The sequence below is a fragment of the Pelecanus crispus genome, chromosome 18 (genome assembly GCF_030463565.1).
Source record: "Pelecanus crispus isolate bPelCri1 chromosome 18, bPelCri1.pri, whole genome shotgun sequence".
Taxonomy (NCBI): domain Eukaryota; kingdom Metazoa; phylum Chordata; class Aves; order Pelecaniformes; family Pelecanidae; genus Pelecanus; species Pelecanus crispus.
In genome coordinates, this window is record NC_134660.1 from 5838098 (window position 1) to 5865448 (window position 27351).

The 27351-nt window shown below is 72.1% G+C and overlaps 3 protein-coding genes across 3 annotated transcripts; 2 read left to right on the top strand and 1 right to left on the bottom strand.

Annotated features, from left to right (window-relative positions):
* The first annotated feature begins 157 nt into the window (after nt 1–157).
* On the top strand, nt 158–1079 carry TMEM98 (transmembrane protein 98). The gene is given in 5 exon segments (XM_075723031.1): nt 158–289; nt 381–496; nt 586–651; nt 874–946; nt 948–1079. Coding segments are annotated over 5 exon segments (519 nt in total).
* Nucleotides 1080–6161: 5082 nt separating this feature from the next.
* Nucleotides 6162–14042, top strand: GRN (granulin precursor). Its single transcript, XM_075723033.1, has 13 exons — nt 6162–6251; nt 6337–6414; nt 6525–6609; nt 6689–6792; nt 6880–7021; nt 7130–7236; nt 9647–9764; nt 9848–9945; nt 10440–10667; nt 11838–12065; nt 13028–13255; nt 13561–13833; nt 13923–14042. The coding sequence occupies exons 1-13, from the start codon at nt 6162–6164 to the stop codon at nt 14040–14042; spliced, it is 1899 nt and encodes a 632-aa protein (XP_075579148.1).
* Nucleotides 14043–14452: 410 nt separating this feature from the next.
* Nucleotides 14453–26332, bottom strand: FAM171A2 (family with sequence similarity 171 member A2). The gene is given in 13 exon segments (XM_075723034.1): nt 14453–14507; nt 16453–16699; nt 16743–17172; nt 17175–17475; nt 17523–17687; nt 18899–19025; nt 19241–19357; nt 19481–19657; nt 19750–19908; nt 19978–20070; nt 23081–23198; nt 23200–23312; nt 26257–26332. Coding segments are annotated over 13 exon segments (2178 nt in total).
* Between the last annotated feature and the right edge of the window lie 1019 nt (nt 26333–27351).

Genomic DNA, 27351 nt, shown 5'->3' on the forward strand with positions numbered 1-27351 from the left:
GCAATGGTGGCACTTGTGGTACCGGTGGCGTGGGTGTCAATGGTGGCACTTGTGGTACCGGTGGCGCTGGTGGCAATGGTGGCACTTGTGGTACTGGTGGCAATGGTGGCACTTGTGGCAATGGTGGCACTTGTGGTACCGGTGGCGCGGGGTGTCAATGGTGGCACTTGTGGCAACGGTGGCACTTGTGGTACCGGTGGCACTTGTGCTACCGGTGGCGCTGGTGGTACCGGTGGCACTGGTGGCAATGGTGGCACTTGTGGTACCGGTGGCACTGGTGGCACTTGTGGTACCGGTGGCGCTGGTGGCAATGGTGGCGCCGGTGGCAATGGTGGCACCAAGCGCCCGCCCTGGCCCCACTCCCGTTGTCCCCCCCGCAGATCTGCCACACGCTGACGGAGAAGCTGGTGGCCATGACGATGGGCTCGGGGGCCCGCGTGAAGTCCCCCGCCAGCCTGGGTGACATCATCGTGGTGGCCAAACGCATCAGCCCCAGGTGACCGGGGGCAGTCCCGGGGCTCTGGGGGGGTGACGGAGGGTGTCCCCGCCGTGTCCCCCTGGGGCTAACGCCATCCCCGCCGGCAGGGTGGACGACGTGGTGAGATCCATGTACCCGCCGCTGGACCCCAAACTGCTGGACGCGAGGGTGACGCCGGCGGGAGGGGCGGGGGACGCTCCCTGGGGGGGGGGGACACCCCACGCCACGGAGCTGGGGACGACCGCCGCGGGGTGACCCAGCGCGGGGGGACGGGACCTCCCACCCCCACGCCCTGCAGACGGGGAAACCGAGGCACGAGCCACGCTGCCGGCGGCCAGGCCACCATCGCCTCCCGGCCCGGGGCGGGAGGTGACGCGGCCCCGTTGTCCCCGCAGGGCGGCCGCGCTGCTGCTCTCCGTCAGCCACCTGGTGCTGGTGACCCGCAGCGCCTGCCGCCAGCCCGCGGCCCCGGCACTGGGTCGAGCGGTCGCTGGCGGCCGCCGAGGAGCACATGGCCGTGCTGCGCCAGGCCGCCATGGCCACCGAGACCGACCGGCCCCCGGCCACCGAGGCCTTCCGGCAGGAGCAGTCGGCCATCTGAGACCCCCCCAACACCCCCCCCCCCCCCCCCGGCACCCCGCACCGGCAATAAACCCCCGGGATGTGGCCCCCCCCGACGTGGTGGTCCCTGGGCCTGGCCCCGCTCTGTGGTTTCTGGCTCCAGAGGGAGGGTTGGGGGGTCTGGGGGGGGGCTTGGGGGTTTGGCAGGGGGTTTAGGGGAGGTTTGGAGGGGCTTGGGGGGGCGGGGAGGGAAGGTTTGGGGGTGTTGGAGGGGGTTTGGGGGGGCTTGGGGGTTTGGCAGGGGGTTTAGGGGAGGTTTGGAGGGGCTTGGGGGGCGGGGAGGGAAGTTTAGGGAAGGTTTGGGGGGGTTGGAGGGGGGTTTGGGGGGGCTTGGGGGTTTGGCAGGGGGTTTAGGGGAGGTTTGGGGGGGCTTGGGGGGGCGGGGAGGGAAGGTTTGGGGGGTGTTGGAGGGGGTTTGGGGGGGGCTTGGGGGTTTGGCAGGGGGTTTAGGGGAGGTTTGGAGGGGCTTGGGGGGGCAGGGAGGGAAGGTTTGGGGGGGCTTGGGGGTTTGGCAGGGGGTTTAGGGGAGGTTTGGAGGGGGCTTGGGGGGGCGGGGAGGGAAGGTTTGGGGGTGTTGGAGGGGGTTTGGGGGGGCTTGGGGGTTTGGCAGGGGGTTTAGGGGAGGTTTGGGGGGGGCTTGGGGGGGCGGGGGAGGGAAGGTTTGGGGGTGTTGGAGGGGGTTTGGGGGGGCTTGGGGGTTTGGCAGGGGGTTTAGGGGAGGTTTGGGGGAGCTTGGGGGTTTGGCAGGGGGTTTAGGGGAGGTTTGGAGGGGCTTGGGGGGCGGGAAGTTTAGGGAAGGTTCGGGGGGGTTGGAGGGGGGTTTGGGGGGCTTGGGGGTTTGGCAGGGGGTTTAGGGGAGGTTTGGAGGGGCTTGGGGGGCGGGGAGGGAAGTTTAGGGAAGGTTCGGGGGGGGTTGGAGGGGGTTTGGGGGGGCTTGGGGGTTTGGCAGGGGGTTTAGGGGAGGTTTGGGGGGGCTTGGGGGTTTGGCAGGGGGTTTAGGGGAGGTTTGGAGGGGCTTGGGGGGGTGGGGAGGGAAGTTTAGGGAAGGTTCGGGGGGGTTAGAGGGGGGTTTGGGGGGGGGTTGGCAGGGGGGTTTAGGGGAGGTTTGGAGGGGCTTGGGGGGCACGGAGGGAAGTTTAGGGAAGGTTTGGGGGGGGTTGGAGGGGGTTTGGGGGGCTTGGGGGTTTGACAGGGGGTTTAGGGGAGGTTTGGGGGGGGCTTGGGGGGTGGGGAGGGAAGTTTAGGGAAGGTTCGGGGGGGTTAGAGGGGGGTTTGGGGGGCTTGGGGGTTTGACAGGGGGTTTAGGGGAGGTTTGGGGGGGCTTGGGGGAGGCTGGGGGGATTTGGGGGACATTGTGAGGGTTGAGGGGCTGGGGGGGTGGGAGTTTAGGGGGGTTGAGGGGGTTTGAAGGGGGTTTGGGGTTTGGCAGGGACATGGGGGGGTTGGGGGGGGGTTGCAGGGATTTGGGAGGGGTGAGGGGGTTTGGAGGCGGCTGGGGGGGTGGGAGTTGAGGCAGGGTTTGGGGGAGTGTGGCTGGGGATTGGGGGAGAGTTGGGGGGGGTTGGCGGGGGGTGGGGAAGGTTGGGGGGTGTGGAGGGGGTTGGATGGGCTTGGGGGTTCGGGGGGGTGGAGGGCGTTTGGGGGCGCTTGGGCGGGGCTGCAGAGGCGTGGGGGGGTGGGGGGGTGGGGTTGGGAGGTCCTTGGGGGGGGTCTGGGAGGGGGCTGGGGGGTCTGGGGAGGGTTGGGGGTGTGGAGGGGGTTGGGGGGTGGATGGGCTTGGGGGTTCGGGGGGGTGGAGGGCGTTTGGGGGGGCTTGGGCGGGGGCTGCAGAGGCGTGGGGGGGTGGGAGGGTGGGGTTGGGAGGTCCTTGGGGGGGTCTGGGAGGGGGCTGGGGGGCCCCGGGCGCGGAGGTGCCGGGCGGGGGCGGGGGGCGGGGGGCGGCCCCGCGCTGAGGCCGGGAGAACTCATCGCACCCCAGCCCGGCGGGCTGCGGTCACGTGGCCCCGCGGCACGTGACGGGGAGGGCGGGGCAAGGGCGGCAGGCGGCGCTCCCCCGCCCCCTTTCCCCGAGTTGGCCAATGGGAGCGGGGCGGGGGGGACGAGGGGCCAATGGGGGGAGGGGGGGCGGGGCTTGCGGCTGGCCGGTGCCGCGAGCCTGGCGGCGGGGCCGGGACCGGGACAGGGAGCGGGAGCGGGTACGGGCCGGGGGGGCACGGGGAGAGACTGGGGGGCACTGGGAGGGAATCCCGAGGGCAGTGGCGGGCACTGGGAGGGACTGGGAGGGAATCCCGGGGGCACTGGAGGTCACTGGGAGGGACTGGGTGCACTGGGGGGCATTGGGAGGGAATCTGGGGGGCACTGGGAGGGACTGGGGGGCACTGGGAGGGAATCCCGAGGGCACTGGGAGGGACTGGGGGGCACTGGGAGGGAATCCCGGGGGCACTGGAGGTCACTGGGAGGGACTGGGTGCACTGGGGGGCATTGGGAGGGAATCTGGGGGGCACTGGGAGGGACTAGGGGGCACTGGGAGGGAATCCTGAGGGCAGTGGCAGGCACTGGGAGGGACTGGGTGGCACTGGGAGGGAATCCCGAGGGCACTGGGAGGGACTGGGTGCACTGGGAGGGGACTGTGGGACACTGGGAGGGAATCGCGAGGGTACTGGGGGGCACTGGGAGGGACTGGGCGGCACTGGGAGGGAATCCCGAGGGCACTGGGAGGGACTGGGTGCACTGGGGAGGGAATCTCGAGGGCACTGGGAGGGACTGGGTGCACTGGGAGGGACTGTGGGACACTGGGAGGGAATCGCGAGGGTACTGGGGGGCACTGGGAGGGACTGGGCGGCACTGGGAGGGAATCCCGAGGGCACTGGGAGGGACTGGGTGCACTGGGAGGGAATCTCGAGGGCACTGGGAGGGACTGGGTGCACTGGGAGGGACTGTGGGACACTGGGAGGGAATCGCGAGGGTACTGGGGGGGCACTGGGAGGGACTGGGCGGCACTGGGAGGGAATCCCGAGGGCACTGGGAGGGACTGGGTGCACTGGGAGGGAATCTCGAGGGCACTGGGAGGGACTGGGTGCACTGGGAGGGACTGTGGGACGCTGGGAGGGAATCGCGAGGGTACTGGGGGGCACTGGGAGGGACTGGGCGGCACTGGGAGGGAATCCCCAGGGCACTGGGAGGGACTGGGTGCACTGGGAGGGAATCTCGAGGGCACTGGGAGGGACTGGGTGCACTGGGAGGGACTGTGGGACACTGGGAGGGAATCGCGAGGGTACTGGGGGGCACTGGGAGGGACTGGGCGGCACTGGGAGGGAATCCCAAGGGCACTGGGAGGGACTGGGTGCACTGGGAGGGAATCTCGAGGGCACTGGGAGGGACTGGGTGCACTGGGAGGGACTGTGGGACACTGGGAGGGAATCGCGAGGGTACTGGGGGGCACTGGGAGGGACTGGGCGGCACTGGGAGGGAATCCCGAGGGCACTGGGAGGGACTGGGTGCACTGGGAGGGAATCTCGAGGGCACTGGGAGGGACTGGGTGCACTGGGAGGGACTGTGGGACACTGGGAGGGAATCGCGAGGGTACTGGGGGGCACTGGGAGGGACTGGGCGGCACTGGGAGGGAATCCCGAGGGCACTGGGAGGGACTGGGTGCACTGGGAGGGAATCTCGAGGGCACTGGGAGGGACTGGGTGCACTGGGAGGGACTGTGGGACACTGGGAGGGAATCGCGAGGGTACTGGGGGGCACTGGGAGGGACTGGGCGGCACTGGGAGGGAATCCCAAGGGCACTGGGAGGGACTGGGTGCACTGGGAGGGAATCTCGAGGGCACTGGGAGGGACTGGGTGCACTGGGAGGGACTGTGGGACACTGGGAGGGAATCGCGAGGGTACTGGGGGGCACTGGGAGGGACTGGGCGGCACTGGGAGGGAATCCCGAGGGCACTGGGAGGGACTGGGTGCACTGGGAGGGAATCTCGAGGGCACTGGGAGGGACTGGGTGCACTGGGAGGGACTGTGGGACACTGGGAGGGAATCGCGAGGGTACTGGGGGGGCACTGGGAGGGACTGGGCGGCACTGGGAGGGAATCCCGAGGGCACTGGGAGGGACTGGGTGCACTGGGAGGGACTGTGGGGCACTGGGTGGGAATCCCGAGGGTACTGGGAGGGATTGTGGGGCACTGGGAGGGAATCCCCGGGGCACTGGGGGGGAATCCCGGGGGCACTGGGAGGTAATCCCGAGGGTACTGGGGGGCACTGGGAGGGAATCTCGAGGGCACTGGGAGGGACTGAGCGGCACTGGGAGGGGCTGGGGGCCACTGGGAGTCACAGGGCACGCTGGGGGCACTGGGAGCACTGGGGGGCACTGGGAGTCATGGGAGGCACTGGGAGCACTGGGGGGCACTGGGAGCACTGGGTCCGGTCTCGGTGTCCCTGCGGAGGCCGTGGGGAGGGCCCAGCGCTGGCCTGGGGGGCCCGGGGGGTCCCGGGGGTGGGGGGCAGCACCCCCCCCGCCCTGGGGTGCAGACACCCATGGGACGGGGCCGCGCACCCACAGATGGGGGGGGTGGGGGGGATCACGCCGAGTGGGAAAGGGAAGTGAAAGTGATTGTGGAAGTGGCGGGGGGGGGCAGGGCAGGGCGGCTGGGTGGGAGCGGACTGGGCAGGGGGGTGCGGGGGCAGCGCTTAGCACCCATGGGTGTTGGCCGGGGGGGGTCTGTCCTGTCCCACACACCCCCCCCCCCCCCCCCCAGCAGCAGCGCTGGCTTCCTGCGCCGCGGGGCGATGCTATCGGGGCGCTGCGGGCGGCGGTCGGGGTGCCACACGCCGCAGCGGCCTCCCTGCCACACGTGGGTGCCCCCCCAGCACCCTGGGCTGGGGGGGGGGGGGGCCCTGGGCGAGGCGGGGGGGGCGGGGGCTTTCCTAGCACCCGGCCGAAAGGGGAAGCGAGAGCTGGGGGGGGCAGTGCCGGGGCAGGGACCTGCCCCGCTCCCGCCGAGTGGGGAAACTGAGGCACGGCGCTGCCGGGGGGGCTCCGCTGCCCGCAGGTGCCCCCAGCGCCATGAGGACCCTGCTGCCGCTGTGCCTGGCCCTGGCCGGCGCCGGTGCCTGGCTGCGATGCCCCGACGGACCGCCGTGCCCGGCCACCCCGGTGAGTGCCATGGGGCTGGGGGGGGTGCAGGGGGGTGCCCCCACCCATGGGTAACCCCCCCCCCCCCCATGTGCCCCCCGCCCAGGTCCTGCCCGCCGGCAGCGCGGCAGCGTGCCAGGACGGCTCACCGTGCCCCGCCGGAGCCAGCTGCCCGCTGCCGGAGGTGAGCCCGCCTGCCCTGCCTCCGTTTCCCGCCTCTCGCTGCCATTTTGGGGGGGCTTCCCCCCCTCTGCAGCCCTCCCACCCCCCCCCCCCACGTTTCTCTGTCCCCAGGGCGTCCCCTGCGCCGGCGGCCACCGCTGCTGTCCCCGAGGGTCCCGCTGCAGCGCCGACGGCGAATCCTGTGTCGCGTCCCCAGGTACAGGGGGGTCACACGTGGCTGGGGGGGCAGGGGTGGGGGGCACGGGGGTCCCTCACCCCGTCCCTGCTCCCCGCAGCCCCCCGTGCCGTGCCCTGTCCCGACGGACAGTCCGAGTGTCCTGACGATGCCACCTGCTGCATGACGGCCAGCGGTGCCTGGGGGTGCTGCCCCATGCCGCAGGTACGGGGAGGGGGACATGGGGACATTGGGGGGGGGGGGGACACATCACGCGGCCGCCGCTGTGACGAGCGGGTCCGGCGCCCGCAGGCCTCTTGCTGCGCCGACAAGGTGCACTGCTGTCCCCACGCCACCGTCTGCGACCTGGCCCGCGGGCGCTGCCTGTCACCCGCCGGTGACGTCCCCCTGGGCGCCGCGTTCCCCGCCTGGAAACGCCAGCCCCCGGCGCCAGGTAAGGGCTGTCCCGCTCCGGGGGGGTGAGGCGTCCTCGCCGTCCCCGCGGAGGGGACGCGGAGGCGGGCGGGGGGGCGCGGTGACGCTCGCGTGCGTGTCCCCGCAGTCGCGCTGCGCCAGGTGCTGTGTCCCGACGGCCGCTCGGCATGTCCCGACGGTACCACCTGCTGCCAGCTGTCCTCGGCGCAGTACGGCTGCTGTCCCCTGCAAAACGTGAGTGCTGGCCCCACGCCGGGCACCCCACACTGGGCACCCCGCACCGGGCACCATGTGCCAAGCACCCAATGCCAGCCACCCCGTGCCGGGCACCCCACGCCAGCCACCCCGTGCCGGGCACCCCGCGCCAAGCACCCCACGCCAGGCACCCCGTGCTGGGCACCCCACGCCAAGCACCCCACACTGGGCACCCCGCGCTGGGCACCCTACACCGGGCACCCCACGCCAAGCACCCCATGCCAGCCACCCCATGCTGGGCACCCTGCACCGGGCACCCCGCGCCAAGCACCCTGCACCGGGCACCGCGTGCCAGGCACCCTGCACCGGGCACCCGGCGCTGGGCACCCTACACCGGGCACCCCGTGCCAAGCACCCCACACCAGCCACCCCGCACCGGGCACCCTGCACTGCACACCCCATGCCAAGCACCCCACGCTGGGCAGCCTTTACCAACCACCCTGTGCCAGGCACCCCAAGCCAGCCACCCCGTGCCGGGCACCCTGTACCGGGCACGTCCACCAGCCCATGCCAGGCAGCCCCTGGCAGACCCCCACACTGGGCACCCCACGCTCAGCACCCCGTAGCAGGCAGCCCATACCGAGCACCCCGTGCTGGGCACCCTGTACCAGGCACCATGTCCCAAGCACCCTGTGCTGGCCACCTTGTACGGGCCACCCCGTGCCAGCTGTCCCATACCGGGCACCCCGCGCTGGGCACCCCATGCTGGGCACCCCATGCTGGGCACCCTGTCCCAGGCACCCCACGCTGAGCACCCCACGCTGGGCACCCTGTCCCGAGCACCCTGTCCTGAGCACCCCATGCTGAGCACTGTGTCCCGAGCACCCCATGCTGAGCACCCCATGCTGAGCACCCTGTCCTGAGCACCTTGTCCCAGGCACCCCATGCTGGGCACCCTGTCCTGAGCACCCTGTCCCGAGCACCCCATGCTGGGCACCCTGTCCTGAGCACCCCGTACTGGGCACCCCATGCTGGGCACCCCGTACTGGGCACCCCATGCTGGGCACCCTGTCCTGAGCACCCTGTTCCAGGCACCCCGCGCTGGGCACCCTGTCCTGAGCACCCTGTCCCAGGCACCCCATGCTGAGCACCCCGCACTGGGCACCCCATGCTGGGCACCCTGTCCCGAGCACCCCATGCTGAGCACCCTGTTCCAGGCACCCCGCGCTGGGCACCCCATGCTGGGCACCCTGTCCTGAGCACCCTGTCCCAGGCACCCCATGCTGAGCACCCCGCACTGGGCACCCCATGCTGGGCACCCTGTCCCAGGCACCCCACGCTGAGCACCCCATGCTGGGCACCCTGTCCCGAGCACCCTGTCCTGAGCACCCCATGCTGACCACCCCATGCTGAGCACTGTGTCCCGAGCACCCCATGCTGAGCACCCTGTCCTGAGCACCCTGTCCCAGGCACCCCATGCTGAGCACCTTGCACTGGGCACCCCATGCTGGGCACCCTGTCCCGAGCACCCCATGCTGGGCACCCTGTCCTGAGCACCCTGTCCCAGGCACCCCATGCTGAGCACCTTGCACTGGGCACCCCATGCTGGGCACCCTGTCCCGAGCACCCCATGCTGGGCACCCTGTCCTGAGCACCCTGTTCCAGGCACCCCGCGCTGGGCACCCCGTACTGGGCACCCCATGCTGGGCACCCTGTCCTGAGCACCCTGTCCCAGGCACCCCATGCTGGGCACCCCGCACTGGGCACCCCATGCTGGGCACCCTGTCCCGAGCACCCCATGCTGAGCACCCTGTCCTGAGCACCCTGTTCCAGGCACCCCGCGCTGGGCACCCCATGCTGGGCACCCTGTCCTGAGCACCCTGTCCCAGGCACCCCATGCTGAGCACCCCGCACTGGGCACCCCATGCTGAGCACCCTGTCCTGAGCACCCTGTCCCAGGCACCCCATGCTGGGCACCCCGCACTGAGCATCCCATCCCAGGCACCCCATGCCAGGTGCCTCGTGCCATGCACCCCATGTCGGGCACCCTGTCCTGAGCACCCCGTGCTGAGCACCCTGTGCTTGGCACCCTGCACTGAACACCCCATCCCAGGCACCCCATGCTGGGCCCCCCGTACCAGACGCCCCCATGCCCACAGCCCCTGCTGGGCACCCCGTGCTGGGCACCCTGTCCCAAGCACCCCGTGCTGGGCACCCCGCACTGAGCACCCCATCCCAGGCACCCACTACCAGACCCCCCGTGCCCACAGCCCGCACTGAGCACCCCGTGCTGGGCACCCTGCCCCAGGCACGCCGTGCCGGGCACCCCATACCGTGCACCCCATTCTGGGCCCCCCAGGTGGGCAGCCCACCCTGCCCACGGCACCGCCGGGACCCCGCGGGCGGGCAGGGGTCCGGCAGGCACCGACGGCGGGCTCTCCCCGGGCAGGCGGTGTGCTGCAGCGACGGGCAGCACTGCTGCCCACAGGGCACTGCCTGCGACCTGGAGCGCTCCACCTGCACCTCGGCGGGGGGCCGGGCACGGCCCCTGGCATCCCTGCCCAAAGGTGAGGACCCCCCCGGGGGGGCTGCCACCCCCTGGGCTGGCCTGCGGAGGGGACGCCGCCTCTGACTGTCCCCTTGTCCCCAGCTCGTGACGTGCGGTGCGACGAGCTGACGAGCTGCCCCGACGGGAACACGTGCTGCCGGCTGAGCTCGGGCGCCTGGGCGTGCTGCCCGCTGGAGGAGGTATGGGGGTGCCGGAGGGGCTGTCCCCAGGAGGGGCGAGGGTCCCCTGTCCCCCAGGAGGGACAGGGAGGGCTCCCACCCCCTGATGTCCCAGGGGCCCCTCCGCTGGGCACCCACCAGAGCCCTCTGCTCACTGGGACCAGTTTGGGGCTCCAGCGGTGGGAGGTGATGGAGGGACACGAGGCCACCAGGATTCTCGGGGACCTTTGTGTGTCCCAGAGTGGGGAACAAGGGGGACGAGGGGGTCCCCATATCCCGCACCTCTGCGCTGAGCACCTGCCCCGGGCACCCTGCGCTGAGCACCCTGCGCTGAGCACCCTGCCCCGGGCACCCTGCCCCAGCGGATGGAGCCAGGCTGGGCTGGGGGGGATGGGGCACACGGGGGGCAGGAGCAGGCAGGGAGGGGGCACGGTTTGTCCCGTGGGGGTCCCCAGGCCTGGAGCTGGGGGTCCCAGGGGGTCAGACCGGGCTCACCCCCCTTTGTCGCCCCCCAGGCCGTCTGCTGCGCCGACCACGTGCACTGCTGCCCGCAGGGCTACACCTGCGACCCCGCGTCGGGCAGCTGCCTGCAGGAGGGGGGCGGCCGCCGGCCCTGGGTGCAGAAGACCCCGGCACGGGGCCGGGGAGGGGATGTGCGGTGTGACGAGGAGAAGAGCTGCCCCGACGGGAACACGTGCTGCCGGCTGAGCTCGGGGGCCTGGGGGTGCTGCCCGCTGGAGGAGGTACGGGGGCACTGCCCGCAGGGACGGGGGGTCCCCGAATGGGGACAAGGACGCGCTGGGGTTCCTGGGCGGGGTGGGGACCGGCACCCTGCACCCAGCACTGCCCCAGCGGAGGGGCCCAGCGTCACCCCCATCCCCGTGGGACATCGGGGGTGGGACCCCTGCGCTGCCCACACCCCTCCTGGGCACAGGGGACATCGGCCATCGTCCTTCCCAGGGGCACAGGGGACCCCTGCCCACGTCCTTCAGGGAGCAAGGGGACACGGGGCACTGTCCCACCCGGCGGAGGGGACACGGGGCACTGTCCCACCGGGGCACAGGGGACACGGGGCACTCTCCCACCGGGGCACAGGGGACACTGTCCCTCCCAGCACAGGGGACATCAGCCCCACGCTGCGGGGCTGGGGTGGGTCTGCCCCGGGGGACAGGAACTGGCAGGACCCGGCCGAACGTCCCCACGTCCCCAGGGCCTTCGCCGCAGCCGCTCGGGGTCCCTGGAGCTGTCCAGCCCCTCCCAAGGGCCCCCCGGTCTCAGCCCAGCCCAGGCCCCTCCGCTGGGCACCCACCAGAGCCCTCTGCTCACTGGGACCAGTTTGGGGCTCCAGCGCTGGGAGGTGATGGAGGGACACGAGGCCACTAGGATTCTCGGGGACCTTTGTGTGTCCCAGAGTGGGGAACAAGGGGGATGAGGGGGTCCCCATATCCCGCACCTCTGTGCTGAGCACCCTGCACTGAGCACCCCATGCCAGGCACCCCATGCCAGGGACCCCATGCTGGGCACCCCATGCCAGGACCCCAGTACCAGACCCCCAATATCCCTCACCCCGTGCGGAGCACCCTGCCCTGGGCACCCCCTGCACTGAGCACCCTGTGCTGGGCACCCCACACTGACACCCCATCCCAGGCACCCCATGCTGGGCACCCAGTACCAGACCCCCCCGTACCCCCAGCCTGTGCTGGGCACCCTGCGCTGAGCACCCTGCCCTGGGCACCCTGCCCCGGGCACCCTGCCCCAGCGGATGGAGCCAGGCTGGGCTGGGGGGGACGGGGCACATGGGTGACAGGAGCAGGCAGGGAGGGGGCACGGTTTGTCCCGTGGGGGTCCCCAGGCCTGGAGCTGGGGGTCCCAGGGGGTCAGACCGGGCTCACCCCCCCTTGTCACCCCCCCAGGCCGTCTGCTGCGCCGACCACGTGCACTGCTGCCCGCAGGGCTACACCTGCGACCCCGCGTCGGGCAGCTGCCTGCAGGAGGGGGGCGGCCGCCGGCCCTGGGTGCAGAAGACCCCGGCGCGGGGCCGGGGAGGGGACGTGCGGTGCGACGAGGAGAAGAGCTGCCCCGACGGGAACACGTGCTGCCGGCTGAGCTCGGGGGCCTGGGGGTGCTGCCCGCTGGAGGAGGTACGGGGGCACTGCCCACAGGGACGGGGGGTCCCCGAATGGGGACAAGGACGCGCTGGGGTCCTGGGCGGGGTGGGGGCCGGGGCTGTGCCCCTCTGGGGAGCAGGGCCCTGGGCTGGGCTGAGACCGGGGGGCCCTTGGGAGGGGCTGGACAGCTCCAGGGACCCCGAGCGGCTGCGGCAAAGGCCCTGGGGACGTGGGGACGTTCGGCCGGGTCCTGCCAGTTCCTGTCCCCCGGGGCAGACCCACCCCTGCCCCTCAGTGTGGGGCTGATGTCCCCTGTGCCCTGGGTGGGACAGTGCCCCGTGTCCCCTTGCTCCCTGAAGGGCGAGGGCAGGGGTCCCCTGTGCCCCTGGGAAGGATGACGGCCGATGTCCCCTGTCCCCAGGAGGGGTGTGGGCAGCGCAGGGGTCCCACCCCCGATGTCCCACGGGGATGGGGGTGACGCTGGGCCCCTCCGCTGGGCACCCACCAGAGCCCTCTGCTCACTGGGACCAGTTTGGGGCTCCAGCGGTGGGAGGTGATGGAGGGACACGAGGCCACCAGGATGCTCGGGGACCTTTGTGTGTCCCAGAGTGGGGAACAAGGGGGACGAGGGGGTCCCTGTATCCCGCACCGCATGCTGAGCACCCTGCACTGAGCACCCTGCACTGGGCACCCCATCTAAGGCACCCCATGCTGGGCACCCAGTACCAGACCCCCCCCGTACCCCCAGCCTGTGCTGGGCACCCTGCCTCGGGCACCCTGCCCCGGGCACCCTGCGCTGAGCACCCTGTGCTGAGCACCCTGCCCCGGGCACCCTGCCCCAGCAGATGGAGCCAGGATGGGCTAGGGGGGACGAGGGACACGGGGGGCAGGAGCAGGCAGGGAGGGGGCACGGTTTGTCCCGTGGGGGTCCCCAGGCCTGGAGCTGGGGGTCCCAGGGGGTCAGACCGGGCTCACCCCCCCTTGTCGCCCCCCAGGCCGTCTGCTGCGCCGACCACGTGCACTGCTGCCCGCAGGGCTACACCTGCGACCCCGCGTCGGGCAGCTGCCTGCAGGAGGGGGGCGGCCGCCGGCCCTGGGTGCAGAAGACCCCGGCGCGGGGCCGGGGAGGGGACGTGCGGTGCGACGAGGAGAAGAGCTGCCCCGACGGGAACACGTGCTGCCGGCTGAGCTCGGGGGCCTGGGGGTGCTGCCCGCTGGAGGAGGTGGGGGGGGGTCCTTTGGATGCGGCATGGTGGGGGGCTGTGCCAGGGCACAAGGGGTTGGGGATGGGACGGGGGGGGACTTTGGGGCAGAGCGGGACTGACAAGCAGGGACAGGGTCGTGGGACACCCCCAGAGCCATCGCTGCCCCCCACCCTTCCGCGGCGCTCTGTGGGGACAGGGTCCGCAGCGTCCCCGGGTGCTGCGGGGCGTGAGCAGGGCAGGGGGGGGTGCATGGGGCTGGCGGGGTCACGGTGGCACCCGGACGCCTGTGCCCCCCATCGAGCCCGGCCCCCCTCCCTCCCCAGGCCGTCTGCTGCGGGGACCACCTGCACTGCTGCCCCCGGGGCTACACCTGCAACGTGGCTGCCCAGAGCTGCGAGAAGCTGCTGGCACCCACCCCGCTGCTGCCAGCACCCGCGCCCCCGCGCCGGGCACCCACCCCGCCGCCCGCCCCGCTGCGAGCCCCCAGCGCCCAGCCGCCCGCCGCCGTGCCCTGCGATGCCACCCGCTCCTGCCGCGGCGGGCAGCGCTGCTGCCGGAGCCGGGGGGGCTCCTGGGGCTGCTGCCCCTTTGCCCAGGTCAGTGTGGGGGTGCTGCAGGGTGGGGGGGCTGGGGGGCATCGTCCCCCCCCACACACACACCCCGCTCACGCCCCGTCTCCCCGCAGGGCTCCTGCTGCTCCGACGGCCGCCACTGCTGCCCCGGGGGGTCCCGCTGCACCGGGGGGGGCTGGGGGTGCAGCCCCCAGCGCTGGGACCTGCCCGCGCCCCACAGGGTGCTGCTCTGATGGCCCCGGGGACCCCCCGGCTGCCACCCCAATAAAAGGTTTCCAGGACAAGCCCCCCCCCCCCAATCCCCTGGCCCCTGGGGGGCACAAACTGAGGCGGGAAGCAGAGGCACTGGGGCGGGGGGCGGGGGGGTGTCTTTTTTTTTTTTTTTTTTTTAATATATTAATGCCATCTAACGAACAGGCAGGGGCGTGCAGGCAGGGGCTCCCTGCCCAGCCCGGCCGGGGGCAGGCGGTGCCTGGGGTGGGGGGGGGGTCCCCATGTCCCCCCGCACCGGCCCAGCCCCGGCTGGCCCCTCTTCTTCCTCGCCACGTAGAAAACATTTAGAAACACGATTAAAATCCAAAGCCGGGGGGGAGGCGAGGCTGGGGCGGGGGGGGGGAACACAGGGCCCCCCCCCCCCCCCGTCCTATGGCAGCTTGGAGGCACCGCTGGCCCGGGGGGCACTGCCGGCCCCCCCCACCCTGCAGGGACACAAGTGGGGCCCCACCTCAGTACCGGGGGGGATGTGCAGTTCCCTCCCCGCCCCCCCAAAAAAAAGGGAGGTGAATGGCAATGTCAGGGTGGGGGGGACGCGGCAGCAGGGCCCCATGTGGCAGGGCCCGGTGGCACGGGGGGGGGGGGGGGGGGGGGGGGCAACACAATGCAGGGGGTCCCAGGTGCATGGGGGCACAGGAGACCGGGGGGGCTTCTCCCTCGGCCCGCCCCGGGCAGGGCATGGCAGGGGGCTGGGGACGTGGGGCAGGTGGTGAGAGCAGTGGGGTGGGCAGGGGGGAGGGATGGGGCAGGACAGGATGGGGGCGGTGGGATGGGATGGGGATTGGGATGGGATGGGGATTGGGATGGGATGGGATGGGATGGGATGGTGTGGGGGGTGGCACAGTGGTGGCATGAGCTGATGGCTGGATGGGGTGGCCGTGGGGAGGGGCAGTGGCAGGACAAGATGGTGGTGGGATGGGACAGTGGTGGGATGAGCTGCTGGCTGGGTGGGGTTGGTGGGCTGGGACAGTGGCAGGACAAGATGACAGTGGTGGTGGGATGGTGTGGTGGTGGGGTGGGATGGGATGGTGGTGGCTTGGGGTGACAGCAGTGGGATGGGACAGGACAAGATGACTATGGTGGGATGAGCTGCTGGCCGGATGGTGGGGTGGGACGGGGCAGGACAAGATGACAGTGGTGGGATGGGACAGTGGTGGGATGAGCTGCTGGCTGGATGGGGTTGGTGGGCTGGGACAGTGGCAGGACAAGACGACAGTGGTGGTGGGGTGGGATGGTGGTGGGATGGTGTGGTGGTGGGGTGGGATGGTGGTGGGATGGGGTGGTGGTGGCTCAGGGTGACAGCAGTGGGATGGGACAGGACAAGATGACCATGGTGGGATGAGCTGCTGGCTGGATGGTGGGGTGGGACGGGGCAGGACAAGATGACAGTGGTAGGATGGGACAGTGGTGGGCTGGGGTGACAGCAGTGGCATGACTGGATGGATGGATGGATGGGGTTGGTGGGCTGGGACAGGGGCAGGACAAGATGACAGTGGTGGGATGGGATGGTGGCAGGATGGGACAGTGGTGGGACGAGCTGCTGGCTGGATGGGGTGGCAATGGGCTGAGATGGCGTCAGGATGGGACGGTGGCTGGATGGGACAGTGGTGGGATGAGCTGGTGGCTGGATGGGGTGGGACAGTGGCAGGACAGGATGACAGTAGCTGGACGGGGTGGTGGTGGGATGGGATGGTGGTGGGATGGGCCGGTGGTGGCCTGGGGTGACAGCGGTGGGATGAGTGGATGGATGGGGTCAGTGGGCTGGGACAGGGCAGGACAGGATGACAGTGGTGGGACAGGACAGTGGTGGGACAGGATGACAGTGGTGTGATGGGACAGTGGTGGGATGGGATGACAGTGGTGGGATGGGACAGTGGTGGGATGGGATGACAGTGGTGGGATGGGACAGTGGTGGGATGGGACGGGGTGGGACAGGATGACAGTGGTGGGACAGGGTGACAGTGGTGGGATGGGATGACAGCGGTGGGATGGGATGACGGTGGGATGGGATGACAGTGGGACGGGACAGTGGTGGGACGGACAGTGGTGGGACAGGATGACAGTGGTGGGACGGGATGACAGTGGATGGACAGGACAGTGGTGGGACGGGATGACAGTGGATGGACAGGACAGTGGTGGGACAGGGTGACAGCGGTGTGACGGGATGACAGTGGATGGACAGGACAGTGGTGGGACAGGGTGACAGTGGTGGGACAGGAGGACAGTGGTGGGACGGGATGACGGTGGGACAGGATGACAGTGGTGGGATGGGATGACAGTGGTGGGCTGAGCTGCCGGCTGCGTGTCGGTGGGCTGGGACGGGGCAGGCCGGGGTGCCCCCCACCCCCCCCAATGCCCCCCAGCACTCACTTGACATTGAAGACCATCAGCGGCCGCTCCTCCCGCTTCTGCCAGGGGCTCTTACGGTCGCCGCCGTCGTCGCCCCCCTCGCCGGCCTCCGCCAGCGCCTCCTCCTCGGGGCTGGTCAGGGAGTCGTGGGGGGCTTCGCTGGCGCTGCTGCGCCCGCTGCCGCCCCCCCCGCCGCCCCCCGCCGCCCGCCTCCAGCAAGGGGGCCAGCGAGCTGTCCTCGGGGGAGGCGGCGGGCGGGGGGGCCCGGCTGCCCCCGTCCTCCCCCCCAGCGCCGGCGGCCCGGGGGAGGCGGGCGGGGGGCGCGGGGCCGGGCCCCCTCTCGCCGCCCTGCAGGTCGATGTAGGAGTGCCGCACCTGCGAGGAGCGCCCGTCCAGGGAGACGAACCACGCTCGCGGCGGCGGGGGCCCCCCCAATTCCAGCAGCTGCTGCCCCGCCAGCGCCTGCAGCTCCCCGTTGAGCTGGGCCACGGCCGAGCCGTCCAGCAGCACCGGGATGGCCACCGAGCCGCTCACCGGCGGCGGGGCGCGCGCAGCCCCCCAGGCTTCCCCTTCCTCGAAGGCCTGCCCGGCGGGCGGCGGCGGGGCGGCGGCCGTCGCCCCCGTCGAAGCGGCTCCCCCGTCGCTTTCGGGGGGAGCCTCCGGCTCGCCGGGGGCCAGGCGCATGTAGCGGGCAGGGATGAGGAGGGTGGGCATCACGCCCCGGTAGACATCCTCCGGCCCCCGCCCCGCTCCAGCGGCCCGCAGAGCAGGAGGGGAGCCGGGGGGCCCAGCGAGGGCGGGCGCGGCGGGGGCTCGGGCAGCGGGGGCTCGGCCGGCTGCCCCCCGTAGCGGGCGAAGGCGGGGGGCGAGGGCGGGAAGGCGGGGGCCCCCCGGGGGTGCTCGTCCGGCGGCTGCAGGCCGTCCGCCGAGGCGGGCGGCCCGTAGGCCCAAGGCCTCGCCAGGCCGCCCGTAGTCCTGGGGCGCGGGCGGCTGGCGGCGGCGGGGGGCCAGGGTGCCGGCGGGGGTCCGGGGCCCGGCGCGGAGCTGCGGGGGGGAAGAAGTCCGGGCGGGCGGCGGGGGCCACGCCGGGCGTGGGGAGGTCGGTGTCGCCCCCCGAGGAGGCCGTCTCGGGGTGGCTGCCGCCGCACAGCAGGTCCAGCTGCGACACCGAGGTGGCCTGGTCCCGGCGCGCCGCCTCCAGCGGCCCCGGCAGCGGCAGCTTGCGGTGCTGGGCCCGCGGCTTCAGGCACCGGCGCCTGCGGGGAGAGGCCGGGGGTCACCGGGGGGGGGCTGGCACCCCCCACCGACCCCCTCCGCTGCTGGCGGGGGCAAGGGGAGGGGGCTCCAGGCAGCTGTGGGCACCCAGGGGTGCTGGGAGGTGGGGTACAACCCCCCCCCCCAAAGGCAGCTGTGGGCACCCAGGGGTGCTGGGAGGTGGGGTACACCCCCCCCCCCAAAGGCAGCTGTGGGCACCCAGGGGGCTGGGAGGTGGGGTACACCCCCCCCCCCATAGGCAGCTGTGGGCACCCAGGGGTGCTGGGAGGTGGGGCACCCCCCCTCCCCCCCCCACAAAGGCAGCTATGGGCACCCAGGGGTCCTGGGAGGTGCCCCCCCCCCCCCCCCCCCAAAGGCAGCTATGGGCACCCAATGGTGCTGGGAGGTGGGGTACAACCCCCCCCCCCCAAAGGCAGCTATGGGGCACCCAGTGTGCTGGGAGGTGGGGTACAACCCCCCCCCCAAAGGCAGCTGTGGGCACCCAGGGGTGCTGGGAGGTGGGGTACACCCCCCCCCCAAAGGCAGCTGTGGGCACCCAGGGGTGCTGGGAGGTGGGGTACACCCCCCCCCCCAAAGGCAGCTGTGGGCACCCAGGGGTGCTGGGAGGTGGGGTACACCCCCCCCCAAAGGCAGCTATGGGCACCCAATGGTGCTGGGAGGTGGGGCACCCCCCCCAAAGGCAGCTGTGGGCACCCAGGGGTGCTGGGAGGTGGGCCCCCCTCCCCATAGGCAGCTGTGGGCACCCAGGGGTGCTGGGAGGTGGGGCACCCCCCCCCCCCCCCAAAGGCAGCTATGGGGCACCCAGGGGTGCTGCACCCAGGGGTGCTGGGAGGTGGGCCCCCCTCCCCATAGGCAGCTGTGGGCACCCAGGGGTGCTGGGAGCCCCCTCCCCATAGGCAGCCATAGGCTGGTCAGGGGGTGCAGGCAGACAGTACCCGCCCCATAGCCCGCTATAGGGCACCCAGGGGTGCCAAGGGGCGGTGCTTCCCCCATAGCCAGGTATAGGGCACCCAAGGGTGCCAGGCAGGTGCTGCCCCCCCCCCCCCCCCCCCCCCCCCCCCATACTCAGCTATAGGGTGCCAGGCAGGTGCTGCCCCCCATCCCCAGCTGTAGGGCACCCAAGGGTGCCAGCCAGGTGGGTGCCCCCCCCCAGCCGTGCCGGGCCCCCCCCGGGCGCGGCGGGGGTGCTGACCTGCAGTAGTAGATGAGGAGGCAGAGGAGGATGAGGACGAGCAGGGCCAGCGCGCCCAGGATGGTGAGCAGGAAGATGGTGTGGTAGGTGGTGATGTCCGTCACGCCCGCCGCCATCGCCACCAGCCCTGGGGGGCAGCGGGGTCGGACTCGGGCACCCCCCGCAGCGAGAGCACCCCGGGGCGGCACCCACCAGCACCCCACGGGATGGGGGTGCTTCACCCCCTGCCACCCACCCCCCCATTCACCCTGGGGTGCTGCCCCCGCCCCAGGACAGCCCGTCCCCAGCGCCACGGGGCAGGGGGGTCCCAGGTTGGGGGGCACCCATGGGTGTCCACCCTACCTGTGCTGGGGGAGGGCAGAGCCGCTGCCCAGTATCCCAACTGGGAGGAGACGAAGGTCCAGTAGAGCTGCCGGCCTTCCTTACGGATCAGCCCCGTCCCGTTGCGCACCCACAGCCCTGCAGGGACACGCGGCCGGCCCCCCCCGCCCAGGTGGGCTGAGACCCCCAAACTCATCGCCCCCGCCGCAGGGCCATGCCACCCCCCTCGCCACCCCCCCCCCCCACCCACCCCGCACTCACCGCTCTTGGGGTCAAACCTCCAGGCCGGCACGCTGGTGGCCACCACAGGCCCGGCGTCGGGGGCCAAAGGGATGGACAGATGGACGGGGCCGGCCAGCGGCACCTCCGTCCCGTTGCCGGTGAAGAGGTGGACGCTGAGAGCTGCCACCGGTGCCAGCTCCAGCCAGGTGGCATTGGCTGCGGGGACGAGCGACGGGGCCATTGGTGCGGGGTGACCCGACGGGGCGGCCCGCGTCGTCGCCCCCCGCGACCCCCCGGGACCCCCATACCGCTGCTGTCCTGCTCGGCCCCGAGGAAGGCGGGGAAGGCGCGGGCCAAGCCGGGGCCGGTGGCGGCGGTGAGGGACGCGGCGAGCTGGCTGTACGTGGAGCTGCGGGGCAGGCGGGCCGCCCGCCGCAGGAACTGCGCCCACGGCTGCCCCCGGGCACCTGGGGGGGAGATGGGTGGCAGCACCCGGAGGGGGTGGCGTCACCCCCCTCCCCGTCCCCATGGCTCACCTGGGGATCCCAGGAGGATTTGGACCTGGTCCTCGTAGAGGATGAGGGTGGCGGGGCGCTCGGGGAGCAGGTAGAGGCTGATGGAGGCGTAGACTGCAAGGGAGGGGGCGATTCGGGGGGGGGGACACCCCAAAAATACCTGCCTGCCCCCTTCCAGGTGGGATGGACACGGGGACAGGATGGGGACGGGGAGGGAGGAACGGCAGCAGGGTGGGGGCACCCCCCCTGCACCCCCCCCAGCCCAAGCACCCTAATCCTGACACACCCCCAAGCCTCGCACACCCCCTGCACCCCTCCTTGCACCCCCTGAGCCCTGCACCCCCACCCCCCTAATCCTGTGTGACACCCTGCCCTTGCACACCCCCAGCCCTGGCCCACCCCCAAACCTTGCACGCTCCATGCACCCCAATCCTTGCACAACACCGCACCCCCAATCCTTGCACCCTGCCCTTGCACACCCCCGGCCCTGGCCCACCCATGCACCCCCCCAAACCTTGCACGCTCCATGCACCCCAATCCTTGCACAACACCGCACCCCCAATTCTTGCACCCCACTTGCACCCTGCCCCTGCACAACACCGCACCCCCAAACCTTGCACCCTGCCCTTGCACACCCCCGGCCCTGGCCCACCCATGCACACTCCCAAACCTTGCACGCTCCATGCACCCCAATCCTTGCACCCTGATCCTTGCACCATCCCCTGCACCCCGATCCTTGCACAACACCGCACCCCCAATCCTTGCACCCCCCCTTGCATCCCCAATCCTTGCACCGCCCCCTGCACCCTGATCCTCACACAACTCTGCACCCCCAATCCTTGCACCCCCCTTGCATCCCCAATCCTTGCACCGCCCCCTGCACCCTGATCCTCACACAACTCTGCACCCCAATCCTTGCACCCCCCTTGCATCCCCAATCCTTGCACCGCCCCCTGCACCCTGATCCTCACACAACTCTGCACCCCCAATCCTTGCACCCCCAATCCTTGCACCTCCCCCCGCACCCCAATCCTCACACAACACTGCACCCCCAATCCTTGCACCCCCCTTGCATCCCCAATCCTTGCAACCGCCCCCTGCACCCCAATCCTCACACAACACTGCACCCCCAATCCTTGCACCCCCCTTGCATCCCCAATCCTTGCACCGCCCCCTGCACCCCGATCCTCACACAACTCTGCACCCCCAATCCTTGCACCCCCCTTGTCCCCAATCCTTGCACCGCCCCCTGCACCCTGATCCTCACACAACTCTGCACCCCCAATCCTTGCACCCCCCTTGCATCCCCAATCCTTGCACCGCCCCCTGCACCCCGATCCTCACACAACTCTGCACCCCCAATCCTTGCACCCCCCTTGCATCCCCAATCCTTGCACCGCCCCCTGCACCCCGATCCTCACACAACTCTGCACCCCCAATCCTTGCACCCCCAATCCTTGCACCTCCCCCTGCACCCCAATCCTCACACAACACTGCACCCCCAATCCTTGCACCCCCCTTGCACCCCCAATCCTTGCACCCCCCCTTGCACCCCCCCACACCCCGATCCTCACACAACTCTGCACCCCCAATCCTTGCACCCCCCCGCACCCCGATCCTCACACACTCCCCCCGCACCCCCATCCCTGCACGCCACCATTCCCTTGTGCACCCCCAATCCTTGCACACCCCCAAATCCCCAGCACCCCCCAGCCTAGCCCACCACATGCACCCTCACCCCACACCCCCACCCCACCCCCCCGAGCACCCCCCACCCCCCCAGCAAGGTGACCCCATCGACGCCGCCCCGCGCTCCCCCCCCCCGCCACGGCCCCGGGGACAGGGGCTGGCGCCCAGCCCAGGGTGCCCCCCCCGCCCCCCCGCACCGGCATGGGGGGGATTTCGGGGTCACCAGGACAACGGCCAGCCCCTGCTGAAGGAGACGGACCCCCCCAAACTACCCTCTGTATGGGACCCCCTCCCCAAAAGCCCTTCAGGGTCCCCAGGAAGGGGTTGGGGGTCCCCAGGAAGGGATCGAGGACCCCCAGTAAGAGATTTGAGGCCCCCCCCCCCTCCCCCCAAGTAAAGGAGGACTGACGGACCCCATTAAGGGCTTGGGCCCCCCCATAAGGGATTGAGGCCCCCAGTAAGGGACCAGTTCCCCCAGTAAGGGGGTCAGGACCCCTGTAAGAGATCAGGGTCCCCATAAGGAACCAGTTCTTCCAGCAAAGACTCAGGGCCCCCCGTAAGGGCTCAGAGCCCCCCAGGAAGGGGTTGGGCCCCCCATGAGGGTTCAGAGCCCCCCAGTAAGGGAATGGGGTCCCCCATAAGGGCTCAGAGCCCCCCAGGAAGGTGTTAGGGCACCCCCATAAGGATTCAGAGCCCCCCCAGTAAGGGGTTGGGGTCCCCCATAAGGGCTCAGGGTCTCCCAGTAAGGGATCGGGGACCCCCCTAAGGGTCAGAGCCCCCAGTAAGGGGTTGGGGTCCCCCATAACGGCTCAGACCCCCCCATTAAGGCATTGGAATCCCCCATAAGGGGTCAGAGCCCCCCAGTAAGGGATTGGGGACCCCCATAAGGGGTCAGAGCTCCCCCAGTAAGGGATCAGGGAACCCCTTAAGGGTCAGAGCCCCCCCAGTAAGGGGTTGGGGTCCCCCATAAGGGCTCAGGGTCTCCCAGTAGGGGTTGGGGTCCCCCCTAAGGGTCAGAGCCCCCAGTAAGGGATCAGGGACCCCCTTAAGGGTCAGAGCCCCCCCAGTAAGGGATCGGGAACCCCACTAAGAGTCAGAGCACCCCATAACGGGTTGGGGTCCCCCATAAGGGTCAGAGCCCCCATTAAGGCACTGGCGTCCCCCATAAGGGGTCAGAGCCCCCCAGTAAGGGATTGGGGACCCCCATAAGGGTCAGAGCCCCCCCCCAGTAAGGGGTTGGGGTCCCCCATAAGGGTCAGAGCCCCCCAGTAAGGGGTTGGGGTCCCCCATAAGGGTCAGAGCCCCCCCAGTAAGGGGTTGAGGTCCCCCATAAGGGCTCAGGGTCTCCCAGTAGGGGTTGGGGTCCCCCCTAAGGGTCAGAGCCCCCCAGTAGGGGCTGGGGTCCCCCACAATGGCGGGGGTCCCGCTCACTCACGCGGCAGCTTGTTGACGCGCCAGGGGACGGAGGCGGTGACGTAGCCGTGGCGGGCGGCGGCGGTGACGAGGACCCAGGTGCCCAGGCGGTAGGGGACGGCCAGGGTGCCGGTGCCCTCCGTGGTCGGTGGTGCCGGCCGCCAGCGAGCTGCGGTTGCCGAAGACCTCCAGGGTGGCCTGGGCCAGCGGGGCCAGCGTCCCGCTCTCGTACACCTGCACCTTCAGCAGCACCTCTGCGGGGACATGGGGGGCGCGTGGGCACGAGGCACCCCCCTGGCGAGGGGTGCCCCCCAGCACGGCCTGCGGATGGGGGGGACCCATCCCGGTGGGTCCTGGGCACCATCCCGGTGGGTCCTGGGCACCATCTCGGTAGGGTGCCAGGACCCATCCTACCCATCCCGGTGGGTCATGGGCACCGTCTCAGCAGGGTGCCGGGACCCATCCTACCCATCCTGGTGGGTCCTGGGCACCGTCTCGGTAGGGTGCCGGGACCCATCCTACCCATCCTGGTGGGTCATGGGCATCATCCAGTAGGGTGGGGGGACCCATCCTGGTGGGTCATGGTCACTATCGCCGCAGGGTGCTGGGACCCATCCCAGTGGGTCATGGGCACCATCTCGGTAGGGTGCCAGGGACCCATCTTACCCATCCCCAGTGGGTCATGGGCACCATCTCAGTAGGGTGCCAGGACCCATCCTGGTGGGTCATGGGCACTATCTCCGTAGGGTGCTGGGACCCATCCCAGTGGGTCATGGGCACCATCCCGGTGGGTCATGGACACCATCTCAGTCAGGTGGTGGGACCCATCCTGGTGGGTCCTGGGCACCATCCGGGTGGGTCATGGGCACCATCTCAGTAGGGTGGTGGGACCCATAGCAGCAGAATAGTGGGACCCATCCTGGCAGGTGCTGGGACCCCTCCCAAGGGATCATGGGACCCATCCTGGTGGGTGCTGGGCACCATCTCAGCAGGGTGAGCCCCCCCCGTGGATCATGGGCCCCACTGGTGGTTGGACCCATGGACCCACGCTGGGTGCTGGGCACCATCCTGGTGGGTGCTGGGCACCGCCCCAGCGGGCAAGCGGGCACCGGCCCAGGGCCGTGGGCACCGTCCTTGCGCCCCTCCCTGTGCCCCCTGAAGCGGGTGGATGGGGGGGGTGCTGCTGCAGGGTGCCGTGCCCACGCGGTGGGTGCACCCGGTTGTGACCCTCCCGAAATCCCCTGCCAGGGGCCCGGCAGGGCCGCAGCCCCTCAGGGTGCTGCTCACCCGTGTCACGAGTTCGGGGGGGTCTCCACCCCAGTGGGCCCCACCGGCAGCCCCGGTCCCCGATGCAGGGCAGGGATGGGCACAGCGGGGCGGGGACCCCACACCCCCCCGTGCCCCCGGCCCCCCCGTGCCGCCGCCATCCTGCGCATGAGCCCGCAGCCCTTGGCAGCGGGCCCGGCTCGGGCGCCGTCACCCTGGCAACGACCTCCTTCATCCCGCCGCCCTGGGCGCTTTCGGGACCCCGTGTCCCCCCCGGCAGCACCCTGCCCCCCCAGAAGCCCCCAGGCCACTGAGCAACCCAACCTTCCCCCCCCGCCGCCCCCCCAGCCCAGATGTTGCCCAGATGTGGCAATGGGCGAGGGGAGGAATTTTGCAGCAGCTGCTTGGGCGACACGTTGGGGGGGTTGGATATGGGGGGCACGGGGGGCGTCCCCCCCCCAAGCCGGGGACAGCCGGCACCCGGCGGCAGGAATGTCCCCACGGCCACATGCCCACCACCCGCAGCTGCCGGGGGACAGCTGGCACCCACGGCCACCCCCGCGGGGTATCCGGAGAGGGGGGCCGCGGGGCCACTCCCCAGCGTGGGGGGGTACGCCCCACACCTCTGCCCCACGGGCACGAGCCCCCTGCCGTGGCCAAGGGGTCCCCAGGCACCACGGGGCACACTGGCAGCCCCCCCCCGGCTTCCCAGTTCCTCCCAGTATGGCCCCACGGCTCCATGGTGGGCGGGCGGGGGGGTGCCAGGCCCTGGGGGGGGGGGGGAGCAGGACCCAGGGGTCCGGCCCCGCGCCCGCCACCACGGCCACCCCACGGGTGACGCCAGCCGGGAGCCGAGCCAGCGCGGGCAGGACGGGGCCGCGGCTGTGCCAGCCTCGGGGACCCTCCTCACGCCATGGCCCCCCACCGCGCCCCCCAGCACGGGGGCACTGCCAGGAGGGCTTGGGTGCGGGCGGGGGTCCCACGGGGACCCCAAAGTGGTTCAGCGCACCCCGAGGCCCACCCTGCCTGCCAGGAGCGGGCAGCGGTGCCTGCAATGGGGTGACCCCGCACCCCGCCCAGGATGCCCCCCACCGCCCTGCACCCCCAGGCGCTGCTCAGACCCCCCCTCCCGCCCGTACTCCCTGGCCTGGGCCCCCCACCCCCCACCTTGCACCCCCTGGTGCTGCCCAGGACCCCCACCCACCACCCTGCACCCCCGAGCTGTGTCCACACCCCCCACCCACCACCCTGCGCCCCACGGCTTTGGACCCCCACCCGCCATGCTGCACCCCAGGCTCTGTCCAGGACCCTCCACCCGCCCCTCACCCCGGCACCCGCTGCCCGGGGACCCCCACCCACCACCCTGCACCCCGAGCTCCGCTCAGGACCCCCGCCCACCCTCCTGCACCCCGTGCCCTGGGACCCCCACCCAACCTCCCGCACCCCCAAGCTCTGCCCAGGGGCCCCCCCCCCCCGCCTTCCTGGGACCCCCACCCATCACGTCGCACCCCCTGCCGCTGCCTGGGACCGCCCCCCCCCACCCTGCACCCCACGGCCTGAGACCACCCCCACCCTCCTGCACCCCCAAGCGCTGCCCACGACCCCCACTCACCCAGTCGCACCCCCCGGCGCTGCCGAGGGCCCCCCCCCCCGCACCCTCCTGCACCCCCGGCCGCTCCCCAGGGCCCCCCCCAGCACCCTGCGCTCGCCGGTGGCCAAAACCGCCCGGGGGGGGGGGGGGGGGGGCGCGGACAGCCAGCCGGGGCCGGACGGACAGACGGACGGGCGGGCGGGGGGCCCGGTCCCCGGCGGGAGCGGGGGTGGAGGGGCCGGCGGGGGCCGGGCGGGGGTCGGGCGGGGGCGGGGGCGGGCGGCTCCCCCCGCCCCGCACACAAAGGCCGCTCTCACCGTGCGCTCCCGGCTCCGCCGCGCCCCGCGCCCGCCGCCCGCCCGCGGCCACCAGCAGCAGCAGCACCGGCAGCGGCGGCAGGAGGCGGCGGGGCCGCATGGGTCGCTCCGCGCCGTTAGCGCGCCATGACCGGCCCGGCACGGCCCGGCCCGGCCCGGCCCGCTCCGCCCCGCCCGCCGCGGGGACCGGGCTCCACCTGCCGGAGCCGCCGGGCACGGCCACGGCCCCGCCCCCGCGCACGGGCCGCCCCCGACCACCCCGGGACCACCCCCGCACCACCCCCGCACCACCCCCGCACCACCCCGGGACCGCACCGGCACCCCAGGACCCATCCCCGGGACCGCACCGGCACCCCGGCACTGACCCCGGTACCGACACCCCGGTACCGACACCCCAGGACCACCCCGGGACCACCCCCGACCACCCCGGGACCGCACCGGGACCACCCTCGACCACCCCGGGACCCACCCCGGGACCGCACCGGGACCGCACCGGCACCCCTGGACCCATCCCCGGGACCGCACCGGCACCCCTGCACTGACCCCGGTACCGGCACCCCGGGACCCACCCCCGGGACCACCCCGGGACCACCCCCGGACCGTACCGGCACCCCGGGACCCATCCCCGGGACCACCCCCAGACCGCACCGGCACCCCTGCACTGACCCCGGTACCGACACCCCGGGACCCACGCCCGGGACCGCCCCCAGAACCCACCCCCGGCACCGGCACCCCGGGACCCACCCCCGGGACCCACCCCCGGACCGCACCGAGCCCCGGCACCCTGGGACCCACCCCCGGTACCGGCACCCCGGGATCCATCCCGGGGACCGGCACCAGCATCCCAGCACTGACCCCGGTACCGGCACCGGCACCCCGAGACCCACCCCCGGGACCAGCACCGGTCCTCGGTACTGCCCCGCCATCCCGGATCTGACCCCCGGTACCAGTACCGGCATCCCGGTACCGACCCCAGTACCAGCACCCACCCCTGGTACCGCCCCGGCATCCCAAGACTGACCCCACTACCGGTACCGGCACCCCGGCGCTGACCCCGGTACTGGCACCGGCACCCCGGGACCCACCCCCAGCACCGCAGCAGCAACCCAGCACTGACCC

Bases quoted from the DNA above. Each gene is read 5' to 3' on its own strand.
- GRN (XM_075723033.1), top strand. From the start codon at position 6,162: ATGAGGACCCTGCTGCCGCTGTGCCTGGCCCTGGCCGGCGCCGGTGCC. The intron at 9,946-10,439 runs GTATGGGGGTGC...GTCGCCCCCCAG, and splicing joins CGTGCTGCCCGCTGGAGGAG to GCCGTCTGCTGCGCCGACCA. The intron at 10,668-11,837 runs GTACGGGGGCAC...TCACCCCCCCAG, and splicing joins GGTGCTGCCCGCTGGAGGAG to GCCGTCTGCTGCGCCGACCA.